A 16,278-nucleotide genomic window follows, 5' to 3' on the forward strand; every position below is an offset into this window, starting at 1 on the left:
AATTATTGAGTTTGCTACTGACCTTACAACATTTTAATATTTCCATTGCAAACAATGTATCAGAGGCGGTTATGTATACCGATCGCAATCCTTTGACATTTTTGAAAGATTTAAGGACATGAACACCAGATTATTTTGTTGGAGACTTATGTTACAAGCATTTAATTTACAGATTGTATGTGTTGCAGGTCATGAAAATGTTATTGCAGATGCATTATCGCAGGTTTAACAGAAAAGTGTGTATGTAAGATAGGAACGGCAATGTTCAATGTTATATGTATATAAAATATGTATATAGAATATATGAAATGTGTAACTCTAGATTAATGACCTGTGGATCTAGTCATAATAGTATTAAGGTTTTAAAAATGAAGCCATCTTTTCATAATGATGGTTCTTTTTTTAAGGCGGGAGGTGTTGCGAAGTTGGGCAGAGTACTTGTGGATTGGAAGGAAGGATGTTAGAACTTGGTGTTTGTATAATATTGATGTTTATAAAATGATAGGATGGAAAGCAGTGTGTGGTCTCTTTAAAAGATTATCTGCTTTTTTGAGGCTTGGAGATTAAAAAAAAAGTCTGTGGGCAGTTTATGGGTTTGCAGGTGCACAGAGCATCTGAATTATAACACTTATATTAAAGGCTGTACAGTTAGCTATACAGTTTTGTTTTGTTATTAAGACAAGTTTTGATTTAGCCAATTAATTTAAACCAGGCACTTAGAAACTAAAAACCAATTAAATTTAAATCTGACGGTTTTGACCACATAGCACCAGTCCCATTATAAGAAATTGATATGTCATCAAGGGTACAAAAGACGGGGACAGTTGCAAAATCAGCAGAGATTGAACTACCATCTGCTAAGAGATTAGCTCTCTCAGCTCTTAGAGAAAGCATCATCTAAATAAAGGCAATTCAGCACTCTTAGTTAATATTCCTGATAAAAGAATTCAATGAAGAAGGCATTCCTGACAGAAGATCAACGGGGAAGACACAGAACATTCCGGAAGAGTTAACCTGGCTGTAATTTCGGAGACTAAATTCTAATTTTTTTTTTATTTTGGTTTATATAAGTGGACTTGTATTTATTGGAACAGCATGCCATCAGAATTTTGTTTTATTCGGGAATAGTTAGTAGCTAGAAGAGGTTTATTCAGTTTGTTATTAGTTCAGTTAATTTGTCCACTGTTAGAGTTAGATAAATAGATTGTTACTTGTTGATTATAAAGTGAGTGTCAGGGGTTTATTTTATTTAACCACTCCTTTATAATTGATTGGGAATTCTTTCAACAGATTATAAGGTGAGGTGCTCCTCTCTGGGTGTTTTGGTTTAAGTTATCAGAGTGGGGTCAATCTCCGCCTTATAACAATATGTCAAAGGAAAAGGTTTAATAACCTATTAATTATTTCTTGTTGCAGACAGGTATAATTATAAGGTAGCATGTTTTGAACAGCATATACCAATTGAACATAGCTATTGATGAAATTTGACTTTAGACAGAATATTAAATACAATATTCCCATTTATTGCACTTCCATTATCAACTGTAGATATTCTTCAGTGTTGTGATAGTCTATTACCATTTCTTGATAAAAATAGCATTTTGGGAATGGATAGTAGATGAATTTCTGGATAAAGGTCCTCCAACAATCAAAATAACGTTATTTTATGAGAGATTCCCAATTATTTTTCTTCTAGCAAGTGTAGATTTCAGTTCTGTAGCCTACACAAAAAGAGAAAAAAAAAATTTAAACAGATTAAAAGTTATATTCGTATGAAAATAATATGAGAATTTTAAACAACTGCAGTGGAATGTTGACACAACACAGTGTGGACCTGGAGGAACACAGTAGGCAAGGCAGCATCAGAGGAGCAGGAAAGTTAATGTTACACATCGGAACCCTTCTTCAGAAAAAAGCATCTGAAGAAGGGTCCTGACCCGAATCATCAATTTTCCTGCTCCTCTGATGCTGCCTGGCCTGCTGTGTTCCTCCAACTACACGCTGTGTTATCTCTGACTCCAGCATCTGCAGCTCTTGCTGTCTCTGTCGTGGAATGTTACTTCTATCTGTTTGCAACTATTATAGACACTATGTATGAGTTAATGTTTCCTTCCTTGTGTCATCCATCTTAATCAGACCCTCTCTGAAGTGAAAATAAGCTCTTGAAAGTAAGTTTTCCAATCAAAGTTCACTTCAACAAAGTTTCAAAAGTTCATGCTCCAGATTGCTCAGAAGTAATTTGGAATAATAAGCTTAACTTCTAATTGCAAACTGAAGGAATGACATGCCTGAACTAACAAAGATCTAGGAAGAAGATCAACTGAAACCAAATAAATTTCCAAGACTGACACCTCCAAGTAAGATTAAGGAATTCAAAAAAGACAAAAGACAATTTTATAGATAAGTCCAAACCCACTTGCAAAATATGCAATAAAAGCATTACATTAAAACTCCCAAGTTTAGCATTTCTTTCACTGGAGCATATCGTGGACTGACTAAAATAAAAGATTTGGCAGAAAAAAATTGAATAATGTTTTAAGTGATTTCACTGTCTACTGTATTTTGTTGTTAGGTTTTTCCAGTTGCCTATGTTTGCAGACTTCTGCAGTAGTACCATTTCAGAAATGTAAAATTTGGCCTGATCATGTTAAAGAATGCTATGGAAATTTGCAGCATACAGAATGTGGAAATTGAAATAACGTGAATGTAAAACACATGCAGACATTTTACTTTTATATTACTTGCAGTTGTACACTGACCTGTAAAATGATCAGAGAAGATATGAAGATGTGGGCTGGTGGAGCATTGGAGAGGTATGGTTCTGCAGGAGATGCAACTCAGCAGCAGCTGAGCTTTGATGTCAAATACACACTAATTGAAATTGTACTTCCTATAGGGAGGCACTCAGTTTTAAGTTCATAATAGGGCTTGTTCAATACTTAAAGTTTCTTTAATTTCCCATTTCTTGTGTCTAGAAGACACTGGACTTTTTTTTCCCGTTTCACTCATCAAGTCTGCACTGCCTTTCAAAATGATTATGGCTGATCCTCTATCTCAATGCCATATTCCTGCTTTCTCTTCATATCCCTTGATGACTTTAAAAAATAAAGAATTATCATCTCTTTCTTGAATATGTGGAGTAAGTTTGACATCCATAGCCTTCTTTGAGAGACAATTCCACAGGATCACAACATTTGAGAGAAGATATATTTTCTCATATCAATCCTAAATGGTACACTCCACATCCTGAGACTGTGTCTCCTGGTTCTAGACTCCCCATCCAGGGAAAACATTCTCCTTCATTCAGTCTGTACAGCCCTGTTCGAATTTAATACATTTCAATCAAATTCCCTCTCATCCTTCTTAGCTCTATTGTATACAGACAAATTTTTTCTCATATGGCGGTCCTGCTATCCCCATAATCAGCATAATGAACATCTGCTGCATTGCCTCTGTGGCAAGTATATCATTTCTTAGGTAAGAGACCAAAACTGTGTGCAATACTCCAGGTATAGTCTCACTAAAGCCCTGTATTACTGCAGTAAGACATCCCTACTTCAGGACTGAAATCCTTTTGCAATGAAGGCCAATATACCCCTTGCCTTGTTTCCTCTAATAGCTTCTGTTTGCTTTAACTACACCCAATGGTAACAAAATAAGTAGGATGAAGATGAATTGATATGATTTGACAGAAGTAGGCCGACACAATGGGAACAGTCTGACTGAAAGCATGGCAGTTGAGTTTAAAGGAAAAATGTACTACCTTCACAGGAATTTTATACATATACAAAACATCAAATACATTATTATGGTGCTGTTCACTGGAATTCAGATAATAGGCTGTTTTATAACACTAAGTCTTTAGTTTCTATGCTCCCTTTTTCTACCAAGTGCAGCTGTGAGGAACCAATAAAGTTTGATGGGGCAGGTTTGAAGTAGGTTTTTCCCATTATAAAGATTAATTTTGTAAGTGTTAATTCAAAGGCTGTGACTTTTGAGAAATTAATATGTAATTATGTCTATATATGTGTATAAAGACAGCAAGATATACATGTGTACAAAAACATGTACATATATTCACACATATACAGACATGCATACTATATATATGTAGCATATGGGCAGAATTTGTTCATTCAATATAAGATGAGTAATGCAGATGTTGCCAGGAATAATAGAAAGATTAGAATAGCCTTTATTGTCATGTGCACTTGAGTGAGTGCAGAGAAAGGTTTGTAATGTCACCTCTTAGTGCCATCTTAGGTACAGGGTACCTAAGTACAGATACTTTAAATGCTGTTAAAGAATTGAAATAGTAAAAAAAAGGCTTGCATGGGAATGTAGAGTTCAAAAGTCCAGAGTGATACTGTAAAGTATCTTTAAAGAACTCAAATTATAGTCCTTTTCCACTGAATCCGTGCCGACCGGACTTCAGAACACAAGGCCTTGCTGCCACCACACGCTAGCCTATGTAGTTCTTCTACTTTTTGTGGTAGTCAAGAGCTTGGTCTGGTTTTCTTCTTGGTTGAAAAATAATGGCATTGCAGTAGCAAGAAAATTTTATTTACATGTACATCTCTACTGGAGAAAGTCAGCTAAGACAATTAATTAAATCATATGCTTCTCCCGCTGTTAACATCACTTCTGAACGTAAAGCATACTGAATTTAGCTAATCCTCTTGCCTCAACTGGATGGTTTTGCATTCAAGTCTGTGTGCAAACTTCAACATCTTTTGGTGGAGATTGATGAAGTAGATTGTCTGTTCACTTATCTCATTACTGTTTGTGGAATCTTGCTGCGTGCAAATCCAATGCTACATTTACCTACAATGCAAACTAGAAAATGCACAGCTAGAAGCAATTCAGCCCATTGCTATATCTGTGCCACTTGAAATAAAGTGACCCAATCTAATTCTGCTTTCGGAGTCCTGATCTAGAGATCTTTATATTATGGTACTCCAGGTGTACAAGTAACGTTTTGTTTTTAAATGTGATGAGTATTTCTGCCTCCATCACTCTTTCAGCGACTTCCAGAGCCACACCCCTCCACTGCCCTCCAGCTGAAAACATTTCTCTTCGACTCACCTTTAACCCTTCTGCCAATTACTTTAACTCTATGCCTTCAGTTACTGACCTTTCTGTAAGTAAAACAAATCCTTCCAATCCAATTTAACTAGACTATTCATAATTGCATACACTTTAATTAAATCTCCCCCCAACCTCCTCTGTCTGCTTGACTAGGTTGCTCTCCTAAATGCATTATAACACACTGCCCCCGCCTGACCAGTCCCATGGTATCCTCCTGCAATTTACACTTCTTTTTCCACACTATCAATCAAATGATTGATTTTGTTATGTCTGCAAACTTGTGAGACATGACCCCTCCAAATCATTGATGTAGAATACAAAATACAAAGGATCACATTCTGTGCACTGGAAAATCTGAACAGAAATAACAATGCAGTTACAAAAACACAAAGAACCATTGTACTTTGCACCATGCTTCTGAGCCCATTTTGGACTCAACTCACTTTTTTCCCTTGGAATTTTCATGGCTCTTATTCCTCGGAATGGTTTACAAGATAGGACACCTATCAAAACATTGCTAATGTCTATGTTGACAACATCAAACACAGTAACATCGTCCTTGTATCTGTTCAAAAATTAGTCATACCAATGACTATGTTTCAGAAGTCAGCTCAGAGCAGCTTTGGAATGTTGTGAAAGGCGCTATGTGAACATATGTTCTTCCTTTATTTATAATTTTGCACATTCAAGTGGCAAGATGTAAAACTGGAGACAAAAATAAAGACCTTTTAGTGTGCGATGCATGTCTCTTCAATGTTGTCAGTTACTTTGATCAGTGGTTGTGTGTTACTTCTTTTTTTATGGCTTCTTAGTTACATATAAATTTTCCTACAGTCTTTTCCTTTTCCATACACTCAGTGTAGAAACAGAGTTTCTACTTTAAATCATTATTTTGCTGAACCCAAAAGCTGTGGACTCCTTGTATCAGTAAACCAAATCTTATAATTGAAATACAGATTCTGTCGATTGCTTAACTTTCTCTTTGGTTCTCTGAAAGTTAATGGTCTTAGTACCAGAATTAGCCTCTCTTTAAAAGTAAAAGTACAATAGTTGCCCAATAGAATTTTTTTTAAAAAGACTCCCATGAATGTAATAGCTTTTCTCATTTCCTATTCTTAAAGTCTACTAGTAAAATCCTTTAAAAAAGTAATAAATTAATTGGTTATAAAAATACAAAAACAACACTAAATTTAACTTATGCAAGCAAGAATGTTTGATGAACACACAATTTCTAAATCTGCTTTTGCAGTCGCCAATTCTTCTTGAAGGCTTCCCTTTTGTCTTTTTCTTCTTTCTCGTAGCAGTTTGATATGTTGCTGAATCCGTTCCCTCAGTTCTTGATCTTTCGCTGCTCTACAGAATAATAAATAAAAATACATTGAACTTCCAAAGAATCTCTGAATTCAAGATTGAAATGCTTACTTGCTTTGTGAAACTATGTGTACACCACTACTTAACTCTTATACTTTCAGATGTAAAAGTTTGATCATTAGTAAATAATAAATTAGAAAATTAAAGAAGGTAACGGTGCCATAATTGCAGTGTCTGACAAAAAAAAACTTTCTCTATTAATCTGCTTTCAATATTTTCATTCCTTCAAAACCGGAACATGACATATCAGAATGCAGAGCATAGAAATGTTAGATTACATTAAACATACAATGCACCTTTCTTAACACTGAAATAAATACATGGTATAAGACATTAGCTGAAGTTATTGTCATTGTTTCCTTTCTAAATTGTTCCTCCAGAGAAACTGCAGTAGAAATAGTGTCTTTTTTTAGCAAAGGAAATATAAATATTCAGTTAAAAATAAAAGCAGATCTCAATGGAAGAGACAACACAGTGTGGAGCTGGAGGAACGCAGCAGGCCAGGCAGCTTCAGAGGTGCAGGCAAGTTGATGGTTCAGGTCAGGACCCTTCTTCAGAAAATGGATCTCAATGGAAGATGTCTTCTATTAAAGTCCAAAATCCAAAGGCTGATTTCTGCAGAAATCCTTGGAACACATCATCCTCCTGTAATCCCCATGCCACGCCTTTTGTTACTGCTCCTCATCTACCATTTATTGTTGGTGTCTGACCATAGCTATCTTAGTGTAGTGTGAGTCTAACATTAACAGTCTGAAGATATATTACAGAGCACCCTGAGGCAACCTAAAGATCAGAACAATTGTTACAGCATGTCAAATGTCTGGTCAATAGAATTTCTGCCTCTTGTGTAGATATTTTCTGATCAACCAGTTCCAAAATGTTATTACACACCTCTTGAAATAACTCCACAGAGGCCAGTATCCTGTCATCAAGTCACTCTTACTTACATGTGGGAAGTCCTTGACACTGATCCACTCCCTCAGGGCCAGCTCTCATAGTGTCCAGATGCCTGACACTTCTGCTCCTATCTGTCAGCCAGGGGTCCCCATTTGGACCAGATTAACAGCCCCAATCAGGGAACTCATATTCTATGAGGTCCACCTAGCTGACCTTGTTACAATCATTAAACTCTGAGCTGGTGGGATTTTAATCTGGGCCTCCTGGATCACTACCACTGCACCAGTCTCATGTGTATTGTCCAAGTCACTTTGAAAGGAGCATTTCTTCCATAGTTCAAAGATCTAGCATGTGCTATTTTTAAAAATGTTATAGAGCAGTATTGTGACCCTATTTTAATACTCCAATTAAATATTACTAAAACTTATATGAGAAAGAAAGTAGCATGTCTGTGTGAAAGCAACACAAAAAACTATAGATAAACCTTGGTAAATAATACTAGTGAAAATAGTTGCAAAAACAGTTCAAATCATTAAATAGAAACCATACTTCCATCTGCAATTGACTAACTAATGTAGGTCTAAAATCCACAGAGGAGCAAGCTGGATAAGGTAAGGTTATGGTGTTTAGGTATCATATTTCCTTATAACAACAAAAATATCCTTTGTTAAAGAAAATATTTGCAACATGAGCCAGATTTGTAATTAATTACATCTTGAAGTAGAAGATAACTAAGGTGCTGAAAGGAAAGTAAGGAGAGAATATCTTTCACATCAAACAATCTCATTCAAACTAACTAATCTAGCTTTTAAGGGAAGTTTTGAACAGTGTAAATAAGAAAATTTATTATTTAAGATAAAAAGGATGTCTTTTGAATATTTATGTTGTCCTAGTATTGATGAGCATTTCTGAGAATGTAACAAAAAACAACTCAGAGAACATACTTTGCTTCTTCCATTTCATTTCTGGAGTACAATCTTCGTGTAGGTTCACAGGTATGTGGCCCTTTCAAATCCCCACTTCTCACACTTTGGTAGTAGTTTGGATCCGTAGCATATGGTGCACTCTTCACTATCTGAGAACAAAACACCAGTGTGCTTATTACCAAAGCAAAATACTGCAACTCTGAAAGAAAACAAGAAGTATTGAAAATTCTTAGCAGGTCAGGCAGCAAATGCGAAGAGCAAAGCAGATAATATTTCAGGTTGATGATCTTTCATCAAAAACCGATATATGTTGCCAGACCTGCTGAGTACTTCCGGCATTTTCTCTGTGTTTCAGCTTAAATAGATAAAGTAAGGAGGTTATTATCCAGAGGATGGCATGCATTTAGCTCTTATATCTGGCAGGCAAATATCATTGGTAGATTGCAAAATTACACTGGGTAGCTGCATCTGCATAGCTTTAATAGAGTTCACAGGGTCAAAGGTTTCCTTTGGCTCTTACAAGACATGTTTTCTGATTTCTATGTCCCTCATGAAGTCATCCCTTATCTTTTTTCAAACTCATAACAAGGGAATCAATGTCACTTTCAGAAGGAAATTGATTTTACTATAGTTCAATACCACAGTATTAAATGGTCTACCCTAGCGTCCAAATCTTCAAAGGCTGTTTTTTTAAACAGACAAATTCAAATTTGTACTCAGCTGAAAGTGTGCGACACTTCTGCCATTACATAATCCTGAAACACCAATGTGCCTGTTTGATGCATCCAATTTATAGATTGAGCACAGAAACAGACCCTTTCGGCCCAACTTGTCCATGCCAACCAGTTTTCCAAACTAAACTAGTCCCATTTGCCTGCATTTGCCCCATATCCCTCTCAACCTTTCCTATCCATGTATCTATCCAAATATCTTTTAAATGTTGTAATTGTACCCACCTCTACCACTTCCTTTGGCAGCTCCTTCCAAATACGTACCACCCTCTGTTGCCCCTCAGATCCCTTTTAAGTCTTTCTTCTCTCACTTTAACCCCGTGTTCTCTACTTTTGGACTTCCCTACCCTGGAGAAAAGACTTTGGATATACATCTTATCTATGCCCCTCATGATTTTATAAACATCTATAAGGTCACCCTTTAGCCTCCTACATTCTAGGAATAAAGGTCTCAGTCTATCAACCTTCAGCCAGAGAGTGGTGAATCTGTGGAATTCACTACCACAGAAGGCTGTGGAGGCCAGGTCATTGAGTAAATTTAAGACGGAGATAGATAGGTTCTTGATTATCAAGGGAAGAAAATGGGAGAATGAGGTTGAGAGACTTATCAGCCATGATTGAATGGCGGAGCAGACTCGATGGGCCGAATGGCCTAATTTCTGCTCCTATGTCTTAAGGTCTAACCTCACCTTATAACTCAAGCCCTCCAGTCTCAGTAACATTGTGAATTTTTCTTTGCACCCTTTCCAGTTTAATAACATCCTTTCTTTAAAAGGGAATTGGAATTGAAGGTTTTGTAGTGAGTGGATCGCGAAGAAAATGCAAAATTCCCAAGGCCTGATTTAGGCTGTCACCTTTCCATGGCAATCCTCAGAGCTTCCAACCTCCAGATCGATCAGTGGTCCCTTTTGGATCAGTAAGTAATCTCTATTAGCTAAAGCTTTTCCCATCATCTCTAGTTCCTTTCTTCGCAATCTTACATTAATGTATTTCAGGTTAGATTGCGAGCTTCATATTCCTGTTGCATGCCAGAAGCATATTCTTTGAAACAGCACATATTCAAGTCCTGAATGGAAAGTCACAAGCCTGGGATATATAAGTTCCCAAAAGGTACTGTATTTGTGCCCCAACCAAAAACTGTTAAAAACTGCACTATCAGTGAGATTTATTGCTTATCAACCTGTTTTCACATTTTTATTCATTAAACGTCAAAAACAGTTTAGAATTCAGATCTGTAAATGAATTTTCTACATAATCATATACATAAGGCAGCTGAGTCACTAAAAATGAAGACTTTTGCAATGCATTTTGTTTCTTGCCTAATATTCATCCAAGTAACCACAATCAGAGATGCAGCCTGCAACTTTTCCACAGCTAACATTTCAAACAGCAACAATGATTTGTTTGATTTATCTCCAAATCATAATGGTAAAACTCAGACAGGAACTTTTGCTTTTATGAATATCTAAATAGAGATTTCTATTATTGGAATGTTTACACATGGATTTTACTGTTAAATGCTGAAATCAAAGGATGGATATAGGATTGCATGCTGTAAACAATTTAAATCTTTTTTGAACACATTAAGAGGTTTGTGAATCACTTCTATCTTTACTCCTTCTCTGGAAATAGTGCTACAATGGTGGTCATCATTGTAGGGAAATCTCCTAGGATTAGGTAATGATACTTGAATAAACACAAATCACATTTCTGCTCAAATATGCAGATTTTGTTCTAGTCTAATTTAACGCACTTGTATTGAGGCTGGCCACTTGTGTGACACTATTTTATTAAATACCTTAGCTTGTATTAATAGAATTGTGAATGGTTTGATGTCGTTTATAGGTTGTTGCATTTACTTAAACAATGTTAGTTAACAATTGAATTTACATGTGGGTATGTCGTGCTCTTGAGTTTCATATGTTATGAAGTATTATGTTTAAAGTTAATTAAATAATAGAATTGCTGATTGCTTTGCATGTAAACTGTAAATTTTTGCTTGTAACAATATGTGGCAGTTAGTTCAAATACTTCAGCACTTAATAAACTGCATCAATTGATTACTTAAATTGATGAAAGTCTTACACAGTTACATAATGTCCATTTTTCAAAAATGTTCTCGATAAGCCTATAAACATTAAAATATAATTATACCTGTGTGAATGATACTTTTGACAATTTGGGAGCAACTAGAATCCTATGAATTCTGGAAATATATAAATGGTTCACTCAAAATGGATGTCAGGTAGAAAGAAAAATGCAATTGATTACAAAGATTTATGCATAACATTGGTTTATGGAGCAAGACATTCGGCTGACTAACACAACCTGCTTTTTATCCAAAACATTACACCTCGAGAGGTGTTGCTGAAGGGGAAAGATCAAGTTGTGACGATTCTTCTACCTCTGTGACCTGGGATTCAACGCTAGCCCAGGCTGAACTTTTGAATGTGTCATCTCTATCAAATTGTAGTCATACTGACTGATATAAGTTATTACCTACAGGTCTTCTGTGATGCAACCACTCATCATTTTATGGCTGTGCTGCCTCTCTTTTGGAGAAACGCAGTTGGTCTTATTCCCTTTACTTTTTTCCCAATTGCCTTCCTTTTCTTTCCCGAATAGTTGTCTAAGTCTCTTCCAAGGATTGCATTTGGGTTTGTCTGCATCCCACTCTCAGGGGGTGTATTCCAGATCTTAACTCATGTTATATTAAAAGATTTTCCTCATGTCATCTTTGATTCTTTTGCTTTTCATCATAAATTAGTGTTCTCTGGTCCATAACCTTCCTTCCAATAGAATAATTTCTTCCCATCTCCTTGTCCAGATACCTCATGACTTTTAAGACATTTTTAACATTAACTTTCAACCTCTTTCGCTCTAAGGAACGCAACCTCAGTTACTCTAATCCTTCCGTGAAACTGAAGCTCCTAATCCCTGAGACCATTCTTGTAAATATTTTCCACACACCCAGTCTTAATACTTTTGCATTGTTTTTAAAATGTGGTGTCAGAATTGAACACAGTAATCTAATTCTAATCTTATATTGTGAAGGCTCATCATAACTCCTTCCTTTTGCACCTTGCTTGATAAAGTCCAAGAACCTATATGCTTGATTATCCATGTTCTTATATTGCTCAGCCACATTTAGTGATTTGTGTCCATATGCCTTCAGGCGCCACATTTCTCGATCCCTGCTTAGAATTGTATCCTTTTTTATATTTCTCTCCTCATTCTTCCTCCCAAAATTATCATTTCACTGCTCTCTACATTAAATTTCATGCACCATGTGTTTGTTCATTGCACCAGCCTACATCCTTTTAAAATATATCACAATTCTCCTCACAGTTCAGACACTCAAAGATTTTATCATTGTAGATTTTGAAAATGTGCTCTGCACGCATAATTCTGGATTATTAACGGCTGTTTTTGCTTGGCCTGGACTGCAAGTGACTCTAGACACACAGGCATGTGGTTGACTCTTAACTTTCTTCTAAATTGTCATTTCTTACGGTCCTGGGCAGACCAAGAGAATGGGCAATAAATGCTGGCCAAGCCAGTGATACCCATGAACAAATAAAAAAATTGTATTGCATAATTTGAACTGAGTGGTATTATTTTCACTTTATTGTACATGACAGGGAATGATTGGATCCTGTTTATCGTAGGTAGGTATTGCAAGTCCTCTCCTAGATAAGGTATCAGGCTTGCTGTTCATAGTGGACCAAGTACCTCAACATGGCCATCATCCTAGAAAATCTGGCTGGTGTTTCAATTACTCTGACATAATTATATTGAGGAAAAACAAAAGTACAAATGTACCTACTTTGATAATGTTAGACAAAATTAATTTGGAAGTAACAGTAGAAATATTTTTTAATTTGCCAGTACCTTGTTCCTTTCTGTTACAGATCTTTGCTTTATTTCTATTTCTTTCTGCTCCTGCATCAACTTAGCTTGGTCCCTCCATTCCCTCAATACTTTCTGGTCTCTGTAAATAAGTGCAATTCTGTTTACTCCTGTTTAAGACTATAATTTAAGATAAAACAAAGGTAAATTCAGGTAAAGTCATAAATGATATTGAACCAGAATGCTCAACTTAGACTAACTGAGATTTTAATTGATTGATGATTGATTATTTATTGTTACATGTACCGAAATACAGTGAAAAACTTTGTTTATGCACGGTACAGGCAGATCACAGCAAGCAAAGGATGTACAGATCAAAAAGACTTAGAGAGACACAGGTTACATTGCAAGTTACATAATTTTAGGCTAGAGTCCATTCAACAGTCTGATAGCTGCTGGAAACAAGCTGTTCCTGAACCTGCTTGTGTATGTGTTCAGACTTCTGCATCTTCTGCCTGACGGCACGGTGGCACAGTGGTTAGCACTGCTGCCTCACAGTGCCAGGGACCCGGGTTCGATTCCTGCCTCTGGCGACTGTCTGTGTGGAGTTTGCACGTTCTCCCCGTGTCTGTGTGGGTTTCCTCTGGGTGCTCTGGTTTCCTCCCACAGTCCAAAGATGTGCAGGTTAGGTGAATTGGCCATGCTAAAATTGCCTGTAGTGCCCTCCTCAGGGAGGTGTTGATTAGGTGGGTGAAAGGGCGATGGGTCTGGGTGGGATGCTGTGAGGTTTGGTGTGGACTTGTTGGGCCGAAGGGCCTGCTTCCACATTGTACGGATTCTATTCTATAAGGAAGAGGTTGTAGGACGTGATCACCAGGGTGCAATGGGTCTTTGATGATGTTGGACACCTTTCCACAGCAGCAAGCCATGTAAATAGGGTCCACAGATGGAAGATTGGCTTCTGTGATGGTCTGGGTTGTGCACACCACTTTCTGTCATTTCTTACAGTCCCAGGCAGAGCAGTTGCCATACCAGGCCGTTACGCACCCGGACAGTATGCTTTCAGTGGAGCATCTGTAGAAGTTGGTGAAGAACCTTATGGACATGCCAAATTTCGCAAATCACCTGAGGAAGAAGAGGCATTGTTGTGCCTTCTTGACTGTCGCATTTACCAGGACAGGTCATCGGTTAGGTTAGAAATTACATACTTTAGCTTGACAGGAAATCAGAAGGAAAAGTAATTTAAATTACAATCAAAACAAGTCTATGGATTGTTACTGAGACAAGTAGCATTTTTCCTGAATCAGCAGATTTGCCTTAGATTAAAGGAGTCCAATCTGTGAAAACATCATTCCAGTCAGGTGAATGTAAAGGAGAGCAGGATTTGCCAATCCCAGAAGGTGATTGTCAGCAACTACCAGGACAGCTGGATATTGAGGCAAGCTGGTTAGCAGGCCTTTCTTGGTTTTAGTTATATTAAAATTCTAGACCTTAGCCCTTATAGACTTTGTCAAAATCCCACCTGTTCCCTTTACCCCTCTTTGCCTTTTCACCCAAATGCCCTGTGTACAGAACCAAACACCTACATAACAACATATTGAAATATTGGGAATAAAGACAACATCCATTGAGAAGTATACTTTGAAAAAAAAACCTGTCATTTCAAACACTCCATAAATATGTCAGATGGGGTAATTATAGCAGCAATAACAGAAGCTTTCTCCACTTTACACCTCTTAATAATGTCCAAATGAACACACACATTGATAAAATAGACCACAGAACAAATAAATAACTTAATATAATCTCAGAAAGTTGTCAATCATGTAATGTAAACAATCCATATCAGTTTGTCCAGATAAATCCATCTGAGCTAGTGTATTTGAGAGACTTGAGGTCAGTCAAGCCTTCCAAATGAAGCCAGGTGGAGAACCAAATGATTGGTTATCTCTTTCTGAGGAGACATGGATGTGGCATGAGGTTGGGAGTGGGGAGGTGGTGGTAAGGGTAAGTCCATTTAAATGTACCTTTCAATCATTTCCTAAATCTACAATGTGGACAGGATTCACAAAATTGCACCCCACCGATGATTTCTAAATGGTTCCAGGGTTGGCTTGACTCCATTAAAGTCCAAACAGAAATGTTCCACTGTACAGCTGATTTAAGTACAGATTTGAATACTGGGGAAGACTCACATGAAAATAAGTTAGCACCTTTATACATAAAATTTAGGACACATGAAACAGAGCACTTCTTCAATGTCTTCAGACAATTGTGTTCTAGGACGTTGAAAATTATAAGACATTCATGGTGTCGTGAATAATTGACAACGTTCAATGCTTTTTGATGAAATGATTAAACCTCAGAGTGAATTAAAACATCTGATGAAAGGGCATTTATTATATTGAAAACTCTATTTTGTTTACAATTAGCTAGGCTCCTTGATGCATGGTACCAGTGTAAGAAAACAAATCTTGTCCCCATCTTGCAACATACGCTAGTTTTTGTTCTGCCAAATTTACTTCATTTAAAATAATTTTTAAGGTTTCAGCAACATTTCCAATTTGCATATGTGCAATATTTGTGTTTGGGCAACTGCACATTGGTTCTGAATCTCACATTCACACAGCCAGTCCAAATGCTTTTCAACCCGTCAACAACCAGATTACAAACTATTTATATTACCAAGGCAGGTAATGAGCAAAATCAGAATGAAAATGCATCTTTCAACTTAACAAGATGGGGAGGTGATGGCCTAGTGGTATTATTGCTGGACTGTTAATTCAGAGACCCAGATAACATTCTGGGGAGCTGGGCTCGAATCCCACCATGGCGGATGGTGGAATTTGAATTCAATGAATATTTGGAATTAAGAATCTAATGATGACCAATAAGTTGATTGTCAGGGAAAAAAACCCATCTGGCTCACTAATGTGCTTTAGGGAAGGAAAGTGCCATCCTTACCTGGTCTGGACTACATTTGACTCCAGGCCCGCAGCAATGTGGTTGACTCTTAACTGCCCTCTGGGCAATTAGAGATGGGCAATAAATGCGGATCCTAGCCAGCAATGTCCTCATCCCATGAATGAATAATGGAAAAAAAAATCAGTGACCACGTATGGTATGAACTATTTAAGGACTTAAAAGAAATCTTTTCAAATTGTGAACATGAAAAATCAGGTTGATGGAATGATGGGAGAGATAGTAGGAACTGCAGATGCTGGAGAATCTGAGATAACAAGGTGTAGAGCTGGATGAACACTGCAGGCCAAGCAGCATCAGAGGAGCAGGAAAGCTGACGTTTCGGGCCTAGACCCTTCTTCAGAAAAATTCATTTCCTTCTTCATTTTCTGAAGAACGGTCCCGACCCGAAACGTCAGCCTTCCTGTTCCTCTGATGCTGCTTGGCCTGCTGTG

The 16,278-nt window shown here is 37.1% G+C and overlaps 1 protein-coding gene across 1 annotated transcript in view; it reads right to left on the reverse strand.

Annotated features, from left to right (window-relative positions):
* Positions 1 to 1,502: 1,502 nt before the first annotated feature.
* LOC109911459 (leucine-rich repeat-containing protein 27) overlaps positions 1,503 to 16,278 on the reverse strand; it is a 55,161-nt gene continuing 40,385 nt past the window's right edge. Inside the window, exons 6-9 of the mRNA XM_048609041.1 lie at positions 12,905 to 13,004; positions 8,301 to 8,431; positions 6,315 to 6,441; positions 1,503 to 1,721 (exon numbers count right to left, since the gene is read on the reverse strand). Coding sequence (XP_048464998.1) covers positions 1,665 to 1,721; positions 6,315 to 6,441; positions 8,301 to 8,431; positions 12,905 to 13,004 — 415 coding nt within the window. The 3' untranslated portion in view covers positions 1,503 to 1,664. The remainder of the gene's footprint in view (positions 1,722 to 6,314; positions 6,442 to 8,300; positions 8,432 to 12,904; positions 13,005 to 16,278) is intronic.

This window comes from Rhincodon typus, chromosome 20 (assembly GCF_021869965.1).
Source record: "Rhincodon typus isolate 14 chromosome 20, sRhiTyp1.1, whole genome shotgun sequence".
Taxonomy (NCBI): Eukaryota; Metazoa; Chordata; class Chondrichthyes; order Orectolobiformes; family Rhincodontidae; genus Rhincodon; species Rhincodon typus.